We start from the raw sequence: 12,085 nt of genomic DNA, 5'->3' as shown, positions 1-12,085 counted from the left end.
TATAACTGCATTCATAACTCATTTTCGCCATTTTGTCCCTTACGCCATCTTACGCCCTTTGAGCCTACGGTAGTCGTTATCTTATGTTCTTTCCGTAGGACTGAATCATGGGTTTACGTAACGACTTCGTAATATTAGATTGACCCATCAAAAATGAAATAATAAACCAAAGAACGAAAAAGAACGTAATATATAATACCGGTATTTTTTGTATGAAGTAAAAACCGGTTCCGAGCTTAATTTTTCCCTTTCCGACACTCCAAGATTGACAAGTTTTGTGTTCGCAGACTAAATATGCCATCTATATAAGTTTTAAGATGTAATGTGAAACAAATTCGGTTATTAGTCAGTGCCAGGAGGTGTTAAAACCGTATCGATAGTGTGAACTATTTACTGATTGATAAAATTCCTATAGTTCTCTGTCGGGGCTTCTCACCCGACTGACTCACGGTCATATCATAAACGAAAAAATCGTTTCTCAAACTTCAGTCTTAATAGTATTGATAATACTGTAAGTACCTACCTACTTATTAGTTTCTCTAACTAAGCTAATTCAACGCAAACTTGTTGTTGCGACAAAGTGTGCCGGCGCCACTATAAACGTCATATATTCGTAGGAATGTGACGTATATTTATAGTTTGTCAAAAGACCGTCTCATTTCAATCATAGACAGAGAGAATCGTACTACCTATGTCTTACGCACTAGTACTAGCACCCAAAAGGATGAGTATAGTTTTCCTGGTTCTTACTGACTGACAAATTGGTTTGACCAACTATGTATAATATGTATAGTCCACACTGTCGCTTGCCAAGTCCCTAGTCTGTGCAGAGTTATCTTGGACGGACGACGGACTCTACTACATTTTTTTCCAATCTTTTTGAGCTAATAAGAGCGCCATCTGTCTTCATTGTACGATAAAACGAAGGTTTATTAAACGCCATCTTGTGGCTACCAGGATGACTAGTAAGGCACATGATAGCGCGACCAACTTTGAATGTTGACTAACGTTTAGCACGGTTCGTCGAAGTTCTTCTACTGCTCAATAGATGGCACTGTAATCAAAGTAATCGTGCAGGCAGACAGCCATGCAGGGATTCGGCATGATTCGGCCATATTCGGCGAATATTCGTGATGGAGTCTTTCATTTTCCTTGGATAGCGAGAGACGCAATATCGCCACACCCTAACATTAATTACTTTTTGGTCATATATTTCCTGACATTGCAGTTTTCAATAATTATTACTAACAATAAAACCACAATAGCAGATTTAAGAATTATGTAATAGCGTTATCCTTCCATACAAACTACTGCTAAACAAAATAAAAGCAAAAAATAAGTAACATCCTTAAACATAATTATATAACCTTTTAGATATTGCAACATTACATTATAATGTCCAAAGGTCTAAGACATGAGTTGTAACCTAGATCTATAGTAACCACTGATTTATAATGACTAGCATTCAACTATTATTATTAAAATTTGAAATTGATAAACACTATTTAAAAAGTATGTATAAAATGCTAAATGCATACATATTTATTTCTGTTCATGCTAACCTTTTGTTTTGTACCATAAAAGAAAATCCACCAACAGTGATGCAAAAGGGTAACATAGAAACAGAAATCACAATTGATTATATTTCGCATGCATTGCAGTTAATATAGTAATTAGTGAGTAATTATAAATCAGTAGTCTACAGTTTTACACATAGCATGACATCAGTCACGTACAGATAGATGTAGTGCATAATTCTTTTCCAATGTTTTTTCACGGAAACGTACGAACGTGTCTTGCTATTTCAGTCAGTCTCAGTACTGAGGTTGACTGAAGTAGCATTACAAATACGAACGTTTTCGAGAAAATACGACGGAAAACAATAGGGTATTTGACTGTATTTTAAATAAATTATTTCACACCATGCATGAAATAAAGCACCAGATTATTAGGAAAACATAGATAGCAGTTATTTTTAAACAATATTTATTTAATAAATCGGATAGAAATATAAAAAGTAGGCGAGTTGTGTTGTCAGTGACGTGACTATGTTATGTTTCATATAAATTCCATATTAGCAAATCGTTTTGACAGTTATAAAAAAGAAACTGATTTGACTAGTAGGAGAATACCCTATTATGCACTACATCTGTATACAGGTAAGCCAGTAATCTTTCCCAAGAGTTGTTAGTACTAGTCATGTCTCTAAGAGTTGTCTGCCTTCTGAGACGCCTCACCACAGATTTATTCTTTCACCTCAGCCATCTGCTCCTTGTGACGGCGGATGGCATCTTCGTGGCGCTTGATCTGCTCCTGGTGGAACGCAATCTCCTTGCTCAAGTGCCCTTTCAGGTTGGCGAGTTGTTCCTGTTGCTGGAAATAAGTAATTGTAAAATTAGTTGAGAGAATATTTTGTAATTTATCTAGTAGTTATAGGCCCCATGCATGAACTATAGGGGGCAGCATAGGAGCCGTCTGATTTTTGGTGCGAGGCGTAAACGTGTCGTTTATTTTTCCAATGTAGCCCACAAGATGGCAGAATCTAATATGCACAAGGAAACGTACCGACGAGAACGGTAGATGCTAGCACTTGCTTTGGCAATGTACATATGCACATATGTTTCCGATTCAGGCCACAAGATGACAGACCCTCCAACTCGCTCGCACTTCACCTTTGTACTACACATTTATGTTTTATCTGATATAACCAATATTCCTTTCTTTTCCTTATGTAGTACTGGCACTATGTGACATAGGCTCATCAGCTAAATAGCTGCTCGCCTATAATTGTATAATAATAATAATTTATTGACAAGACGACACTCCTATGTGATCATGGAGAGGAGCATACACAAATTGTTTTTGAATTATAGACATTTTCCAAGTCTAAAAAAGTACATATTTATATTGTTTCATCATACCAAATATCTCTCTATTGATTTGACAGTTTTGTTAATAGCAATGATTGTTTCTTTCAATTTCAATTGCATTGATAAAAACTGATATTTGTATTATCATTTGGTCCACCATAAACCTACTGTTGACAGTAGTGACTACTATGACAGTAATATTAAATATATTAAAAACGGGTCACTCACGTATTTTAAGTCGAGAAACGCTAAAAAACTTACTTAAACCAGGGGTGCGAAACTCCTGACTTCGGCCAAACTCGGCTCCGCTCGGCTCAGCATTGCTCCGAGCAATTATTAGGGTTGGCACCACTTGACTTCCTTTTGCGTGCACGACCACAGATAAGATAATCACTTGAATTTTGACAACCCTAAATAGCCGAAAGGGATAGTGCCATATATTAGAAAGGGATAGCATGATTCGACCCTGAACCGCTGTCAAACTTCGGTTTTGTAGGAAGTTTCCTTTCTGTACGAAAGTACTATTATTTATTCTGTGCTTAAACTACGACTTAAAATACGTGAGTGACCCATTCTTAATATATTTCATATTTCCGCGTCTCACGGAAGTTTTGTTATGACAGTAATGTTAGGTTTTTCTTGACCAGCCGGCGTATTATGGATGGTTTTATTCATGTGATAAAATAACTGTATCTTTTTAACACCGTGAGATAGAACGTGTCGGACACCATTTTATCATACTGTCACATAGACAAGAACGACCATAATATCTGTACTAGACGTGCGCGCCGGTCGAAAAAAATCTGGCGGCGGCGCGCCACGAAAAAATCCACGGCGGCGGCGTGGGATTTTTCAACTTTTCAATATTAAGGGGTTGTGCACAAATCACGCGAGGTGTTTTCGGCTAATTTTTGACCCCCCTCCCCCTTGGTGATATTTGGTGAGGTTTTTGGCTACCCCCCCTCCCCCACATAACTTCACGTAAAGTTTTTCTATCCGACTGGTTAAGGCTACGCCAAATTTTCGTAAAATAGACTCGCTATTTTAAAGTGCGGAGTGAGGATTTATGTTTAACGAAACCGAGAAAAAGAAATCTACTCATGTGGTAGGTATTTTTTCTTAGTTTCGTTCACTGTAGAAAAATACACGTGAGGTCTCCTTATACCACCCCTCCCCCAACGTGATCTGTCGTGATATTTTCGTGACTCCACCCCCCCTATCGAACCTCGCTTTATTTGTGCACAAACCCTAAGACGTATTAGACGTGCGCGCCGCCGCCATAAGGAGTCAGCGCGCCGCCGCCGCCGCCGGTAGTTTAAAATTCGCGCCGTATATTTTTTTATAAGACAGTATTATGCAGCGTTAAAATATGTAATAGGTTATAGTCCGATAAGAAATAGTTGAAAATTATTGCGGGCGTGACTTCCGACGTAACTCTCACATTTTTGACGTAGAATACTAACTTAAAGATGACAATAATTTAGTACGGAAAGTTTCTGGTTATATAATTTAATTTCTACTATTTTATGTCGCACCAACACCATACTAAGTATTTCTTAGGGGTCATCCATTAATTACGTCACACGAATTTCTAGGTTTTTTGACCCCTCCCCCCCCCCCCTTGTCACATTTGGTCACATTTGGCAAAACCCCTCCCCCCTAGTGTGACGTCACATTTTTTCTACGAAATCGCCAAATCGAATTAAGTAAGTACCTAAGTATTATTAATATTTAATCAAAATATTTTTGACGATATAAATATTAGTAATTTTATAACCCAAAAGTGCTTAGAAAAGAAAATTAAAAGAATAAAAACGATTATCGTTTTAAAAACTTGTTATTTAAATGTACAGCGAATAAAATAATTAAAAAAAAATTTCGGTTACTGATGAAGTTAAAGTGACGTCACAAAGTTTGTGTCTCCCCCCTCCCCCATGTCACAGTATGTCACATTTTCTTGACCCCCTCCCTCCCCCTAAACGTGTGACGTAATTAATGGATGACCCCTTATGTGGCAGTATGATTTACATAAAAATGTGTTGTATGTATGGGTAAAACGGGTAAAACACATTTATAAAGTATAATGTATAATGTCCAGTGTTTTAATTTAACCGTTGTCGATTACACGGCACTTTTGCTAAGTCCAGTATGTTGGACATTGCCAAGTATGCGAAGAGTAATATTATCAAATGTTCTGGTAGTTTTTATGGTAAATAAATTAAATAGAGGGATGTTAGGTGTTTCAAAACGTTTTAAAAAGTCATTACTTGTCGTATTATACTGTGTAGCTTTCAAATAGAGCTCGACGGCTAATCCTATTGTCTATTGTTAAGTAAAACCGCTCGTGCCACGTGCCACAACCACCTGCATAAAAAATACGTACTTCGGTTATACTGAGTGCCGGCGAGTCAAACGCTACAGAACCAGTCTAAAATGTGTCATCGAGATGCGTAACAAAGGCGCGTTATCGGAGAGCGTGCGCTGGAGAGGTGCCTACTCTAGTTTTTTGAGCGTTGGACTAGCCCGCGCTCAGGTGCCAAATAGAATAATTAAGACCCTTTTTTGCAGGTAAGTAGCACGTGCGGTTTATAATAAATTGCGGTAATTATTCTATATTCATTTAAAAAAACATGATTTTGACAAAAAAAAACCTTATGCACATAAAGTGCTGTATGTATACTCGGCAACGTCCAAAGTACTGAACGTCTTTTCATTATGCGGCGTATCTTTTTATTTACACCGAACCTGGCAACAACCTGACAACCTTTTTTCGAAACTATTATAAATATATTTTTTCTACAATAAACGACCACATAATAAGATAATAACACCAAAAAAATTATACTAACACAGTTTTTTGTGATATTTTTTCCTTGTCGATTTAAGGGTTAAGCGTGGCTTTTCATTATACGTCTTAGGGTTTGTGCACAAATAAAGCGAGGTTCGATAGGGGGGGTGGAGTCACGAAAAAATCACGACAGATCACGTTGGGGGAGGGGTGGTATAAGGAGACCTCACGTGTATTTTTCTACAGTGAACGAAACTAAGAAAAAATACCTACCACATGAGTAGATTTCTTTTTCTCGGTTTCGTTAAACATAAATCCTCACTCCGCACTTTAAAATAGCGAGTCTATTTTACGAAAATTTGGCGTAGCCTTAACCAGTCGGATAGAAAAACTTTACGTGAAGTTATGTGGGGGAGGGGGGGTAGCCAAAAACCTCACCAAATATCACCAAGGGGGAGGGGGGTCAAAAATTAGCCGAAAACACCTCGCGTGATTTGTGCACAACCCCTTAATTAATATTGAAAAGTTGAAAAATCCCACGCCGCCGGCGTTACGCCGCCGCCGTGGATTTTTTCGTGGCGCGCCGCCGCCCGATTTTTTTCGACCGGCGCGCACGTCTAAGACGTATAATGAAAAGCCACGCTTAACCCTTAAATCGACAAGGAAAAAATATCACAAAAAACTGTGTTAGTATAATTTTTTTGGTGTTATTATCTTATTATGTGGTCGTTTATTGTAGAAAAAACATGAAAAAATATATTTATATTAGTTTCGAAAAAAGGTTGTCAGATTGTTGCCAGGTTCGGTGTAAATAAAGAGATACGCCGCAAAATGAAAAGACGTCCAGTACTTTGGACGTTGCCGAGTATACATACAGCACTTTATGTGCATAAGGTTTTTTTTTGTCAAAATCATGTTTTTTTAAATTAATATAGAATAATTACCGCAATTTATTATAAACCGCACGTGCTACTTACCTGCAAAAAAGGGTCTTAATTATTCTATTTGGCACCTGAGCGCGAGCTAGTCCAACGCTCAAAAAACCAGAGTAGGTGCGCTCTCCGATAACGCGCCTTTGTTACGCATCTCGATGACATATTTTAGACTGGTTCTGTAGCGTTTGACTCGCCGGCACTCAGTATAACCGAAGTACGTATTTTTTATGCAGGTGGTTGTGGCACGTGGCACGAGCGGTTTTACTTAACAATAGACAATAGGATTAGCCGTCGAGCTCTATTTGAAAGCTACACAGTATAATACGACAAGTAATGACTTTTTAAAACGTTTTGGAACACCTAACATCCCTCTGTTTAATTTATTTACCATAAAAACTACCAGATTTGATAATATTACTCTTCGCATACTTGGCAATGTCCAACATACTGGACTTAGCAAAAGTGCCGTGTAATCGATAACGGTTAAAACACTGGACATTATACATTATACTTTATAAATGTGTTTTACCCGTTTTACCCATACATACAACACATTTTTATGTAAATCATACTGCCACATAAGAAATACTTAGTATGGTGTTGGTGCGACATAAAATAGTAGAAATTAAATTATATAACCAGAAACTTTCCGTACTAAATTATTGTCATCTTTAAGTTAGTATTCTACGTCAAAAATGTGAGAGTTACGTCGGAAGTCACGCCCGCAATAATTTTCAACTATTTCTTATCGGACTATAACCTATTACATATTTTAACGCTGCATAATACTGTCTTATAAAAAAACATTCGGCGCGAATTTTAAACTACCGGCGGCGGCGGCGGCGCGCTGACTCCTTATGGCGGCGGCGCGCCGCGGCGGCGCGCACGTCTAATCTGTACAGATGAAATATACAATGTAAAACACTTACAACAAAAACGTTTAACTGAAAGAAACTAGATAACTACCTTCTTGTAGAAGTATTGATCCTCCCGAGCAGCCTCCATCTTGCCGAAGGCACCGCCGGCTTCACGGATGGCACCACCGCCACCGCCACCCTTGCCGGCACCAGATCCGGGTTCTCCAGAGTACATTCTGGAATACAGAAATGGTTATATATGAATTTTATTGGCGACTAAATTGTTTTTATGAGAATGATGCTTTATTTGTGTAATTAATTATATATCTTGGTGTGTAAAAGAGGCCTGCTTGCTAAATAAATGTATAAGTTTGAGTTTAGGAACTTACTGGCCACAAATAAGTTTTTTTTATTTATGAATGCAAGGCATGAGAGTTGACTAGCCAAATAAAAGTCCTGTCTTCCAAGGGTGCAGATTGAGCCTATTAAAAATTCTCTTAGCATCACTTGCACCATCCCACTAACCCGGGGTTAACCCATTAACCCCCTCTCAAATTGTACTGGTAACCGTGGTAACTCCAGGATTAACCGATTAACCCCGGGTGAGTGAAATGGTGCAAGTGGCGCTTAGAAAAGTATATTTTCTAATATAGTAGCAAATGTAACAAAATACAATCTCTTGTTCATAATGTGTTTGATTGCATAAAAATTAACACTAATTTCATCATGCACAGCCTACTAGATAAAGAAAAATGTTCTGTTCTTTTGTTTAAGAATCAATAGATTAAATCTCTGTATTTGTAAATTATTATCAATAATGATCAGCGGCAAAATTAAAGAAATAAATAATTCATTAACACTATTTGGCACACACCTGTGTTAGTCGTAAACTTCTAACTGCGTATGCCAACAAAAACACTGTCAATTGAATGGAGTCCAAATTGGCAAGACTGATTGATTGGCTTCCTAGAAAGTGTTTACTGTTTACCGACACTAGCAAGTATGATTGATTTGATAAATCTGGGGCTGCAGTGGGTGCACTGACAGAAATAAACAACAACTTTGACTCAACTGACCTTTCAGTGGCAACGACGAAGTACTGAGGTTATTTTTATAGCTGACAAAGATGACAAACAAATAAATGATATCATCGTAATCAACTTGTATAAAAGAGTTCGCTCGATTTCGAGAACTATCTATTGTAAATTAGGGCTATAATCGATAATATTGGTACAAAATGGATATGTTTTAATTATGTTGATGGACGATTGCGTAACCTGCGGCAGCTTACGCACCCCGGCACCCGACACCGGCATAAAAAACTTACCTTACTCTTAAGATGGCTGGCAAAAGTGAAGTTCTGGTTTTAGCAACGAAGCTCATGATTAATTACAAAATATAAATCGAAAAAATGCAAAATATAAACGCTTTTTCAGTATTCTTAGGCTACAAGTGCAAGTGGAAGTGTGCAAAAATGACAGCTTGACTGACAATTATATTTGATCATAGAGTCCATACCATAGACAACGAATGTTGCACGAACACGTTTCGCGAATGCAGCGAATGGACAAAAATTACTTTAAGAAACAAAAACCCTAATAATTAATGTAATAAATGAAACTAATAGCAAATTTTTATATTAATAATCATACAAAACAATTTATAAACTTTATTTGAATGCTTCACATTTAACATACTTCACTTCACTTGACACAGATAAGTAATTGACGCGCCAATATACAAATTCCAAAGTATCAGTACAAAATTAATGACTTACGACATTTCTTGCTTCTTGACCCACAAAACATGTTTTAATCTTTGCTCAGCAGTAATTTTATTCAGTTCTGCCGTCTCTCTCATTGCTCTGACCACCTGTCTTTCTTCTTTCAGTGACTCTATCTTAAGAGCTTTTTCCTCCTCTGTGTATCTGAAAGAATAAACAAATTAAATATAAAATTATCTTAAGAACTGGAAATTGTTTATTTATAAACAGAATTATTTCCAATATGATTCTTACTTGAAATATTCTTTATTGAGATTAAGAAATGTTAAGTCTTGCATTGATATGTCAGTCATAGAGGCTGTGTGTTTTACTTCAATCAGTTTTTCTTCATTAGTTTCATTACAAATTCTGGATTCATCTATTACCAGTTCATTGAGATCATTGTTATCTGAGCTAGAGGAACCGGTCACATCAAATTGATTTAAGGAATTTAAGTTGTTTTCATTGACCACTTGAACATCCATATCGGTAGAGCTGTTGGTAAAATTAATGCATTCTGGTTGAATATTTTCCCTGAAATTGAAAGTAAATAGTTAATTAATGTTACAGGTATGAATCATGATGTGGGTTTTATGAACTTTTTTTACTAAAAAGTTCAACCTAAGTTTATATCCAAAATGTCATTTTACATTCTTCCTTTGTTTATGTGGTGATAAAAAAAAATCTCATTAAGTTGATGTGTAGACATAAATAATTTTAAGCTAGTGTTGTAGTTCAGTGGTGATTACTAAATTTAAGTAGGTCACCTATCTCTCCTTCAGTCTACTTTAATTGTTAATGTAGAGATAGGGTACCTATATATTAAGAAAAGTTATGTTACCTGTGAAACTATTTAATAAACAATTAAGAACATAAGTAGGTAGGTATAGAATAAAACCCTCAGTGGTATTAACTCCTAAAGATAGTTAACAATTGCTAGGTATGTACTTACTCCTCAATGCGTTCAGCCTTTATTTCCACATCAGTGGTAAGTGTACTATCATGCTCACTCACATTTTTCAATACACCATCTTTCAATAATTCTAGAATTTCACACACTTCCAAAGACAGCTTCGTGTACTTGTGTAATTCAGGTCCATTTAATGCGATTTCTTCGCGGGCGATTCTTTTCATGTTTTGCCACTGTGTCTTAACTTTCTTTGTAGAACTGCCTATAAACTTATCTCCAAACTTAATAGCAAGCTCGCGAAGTATCGCATTCCAAGCCACATCCTTTTCTTCTGAATAATTAGGTCCATTGTTACTCTTCGTTACGACGACTTCTTTTCGTTCTCTAATTAATTCAAGCAAATGTTGTTTTTCCTGAAGCGACCAATTTGGAGTCCTTGACCGGCGATTAGTAATTTTCCCCATTTCTCTTGATATCTCACGCGGATCGTGGTTGATTTTTTGCAACGTTTTATTACAAACGATGCACTCAACGTCCAAAACGATGGGTTTCCACATTTAAAAACAAATGAGTGAAAAAAGTTGAATGCTTTGACAAGCGGCGGACAGGAACGCCGCTAATTGAATACTGTTTAAAAACCTACTTTTAGACATTTTATAAAAGGTTCCATCGACGAAATAATTGAAAATAAATATTTTCAATGGGGCAATGGACGACACCGATTTGATATAAACACAATACTAATTTAATACGTTTTATAAAAAAGGTGGTTGACTAAACTTACATTTCCGTTCGAACTGGCAGCTTTTCTGGCGGGAATATTAACGATGTTTGAAAAACTTACAATTTTATACATAGGATATTCAATATTTTTGCTAGCTTTCTTAATTTTTCGTTTTTGATTTTAATCTTAATTGAGTTATAATAGTTAGTTAAATACTATTGTTACACAATCAAATTAATTAATTAGTGGCTTATAATAAAAGTTACAACCGATGGACTGGATGACTGAAACCGATGGAAATGATTTTTTATGCTAGGTATGTATGTACTTAATAATCATCTCTACCAAGCACATTATTTCCTATTGGAACATTTGGAACTAAAGAACCTCATGTCATTGAAAAATAAATGCCAACACATAAAATAAGCAAGTAAAATAAATAAGGTAGGTACCTTAGGTAGTGTATTATAAATACAAAAAACGCTCGGATTATCTCCACCTCCACATTTTTTGCCGATCTTTAGTAATGTAAAGTTTTCATACAAATAGCATTAATATTAAGTAACTCTGGCAAGCCAACTTTGTCAGTAGAAAAAGGCGCGAAATTGAATATTTATATGGAAAATTGTCCTTTCGAGTCTATATTTTTCAGCCGCATTGTTCTACTGATAATAAATTGGTTTGCCAGACAGTTTGATACAGTGACGAATTACACTAATTTCAATATTTGCTCATGCACAAAGGCTTTGTTTAAGTATTTCGTGTCAGACTCAGATAACGGTATGTCCTCGTCCACGTGCTACTTACATTGTTGCGGACGCGTGATGGAAGAACTAAACTGTCCAAACATAAAAAATACAAACTTTTACTATTATTTGTGGTAATTATAGTAAAATTAAAAAGTTATTTAGCTTGCATAATTACCCCGGCTACACACGTTAACTATAAATCGTAGCGATTAATCTGTGCAGTCCGATTTGCGCAGTTTTATCTACCGTGTGTATGACAAATCGTCGTCGATTATCGTAACGATTTGTCATACACACGGTAGATAAAACTGCGCAAATCGGACTGCACAGATTAATCACTACGTTACGTGTGTAGCCGGCATTAGGTACAGCCCGCAGCAGAAGTAGGCATTTAGGTAGTTCTGTTCTGATGTACAATCGGGTGGAGAAATAGAGTGGACCTTCTGTGCAAAGAAGTTTGCACGGGGACGGACCGTAGGTACAATAATTT

General features: G+C 36.6%; 1 protein-coding gene across 1 annotated transcript; it reads right to left on the bottom strand.

The window, feature by feature from the left end:
* Window positions 1-1,264: 1,264 nt before the first annotated feature.
* Window positions 1,265-10,694, bottom strand: LOC134790233 (uncharacterized). Its single transcript, XM_063761067.1, has 5 exons — window positions 10,165-10,694; window positions 9,468-9,746; window positions 9,228-9,377; window positions 7,560-7,686; window positions 1,265-2,373 (listed from the first exon to the last, which is right to left on the bottom strand). The coding sequence occupies exons 1-5, from the start codon at window positions 10,677-10,679 to the stop codon at window positions 2,245-2,247; spliced, it is 1,200 nt and encodes a 399-aa protein (XP_063617137.1). The 5' UTR covers window positions 10,680-10,694; the 3' UTR covers window positions 1,265-2,244.
* Between the last annotated feature and the right edge of the window lie 1,391 nt (window positions 10,695-12,085).

The sequence above is a fragment of the Cydia splendana genome, chromosome 4 (assembly GCF_910591565.1).
Source record: "Cydia splendana chromosome 4, ilCydSple1.2, whole genome shotgun sequence".
In the NCBI taxonomy this organism is placed as follows: Eukaryota; Metazoa; Arthropoda; class Insecta; order Lepidoptera; family Tortricidae; genus Cydia; species Cydia splendana.
This window is presented reverse-complemented; position numbering and strand designations above follow the sequence as displayed.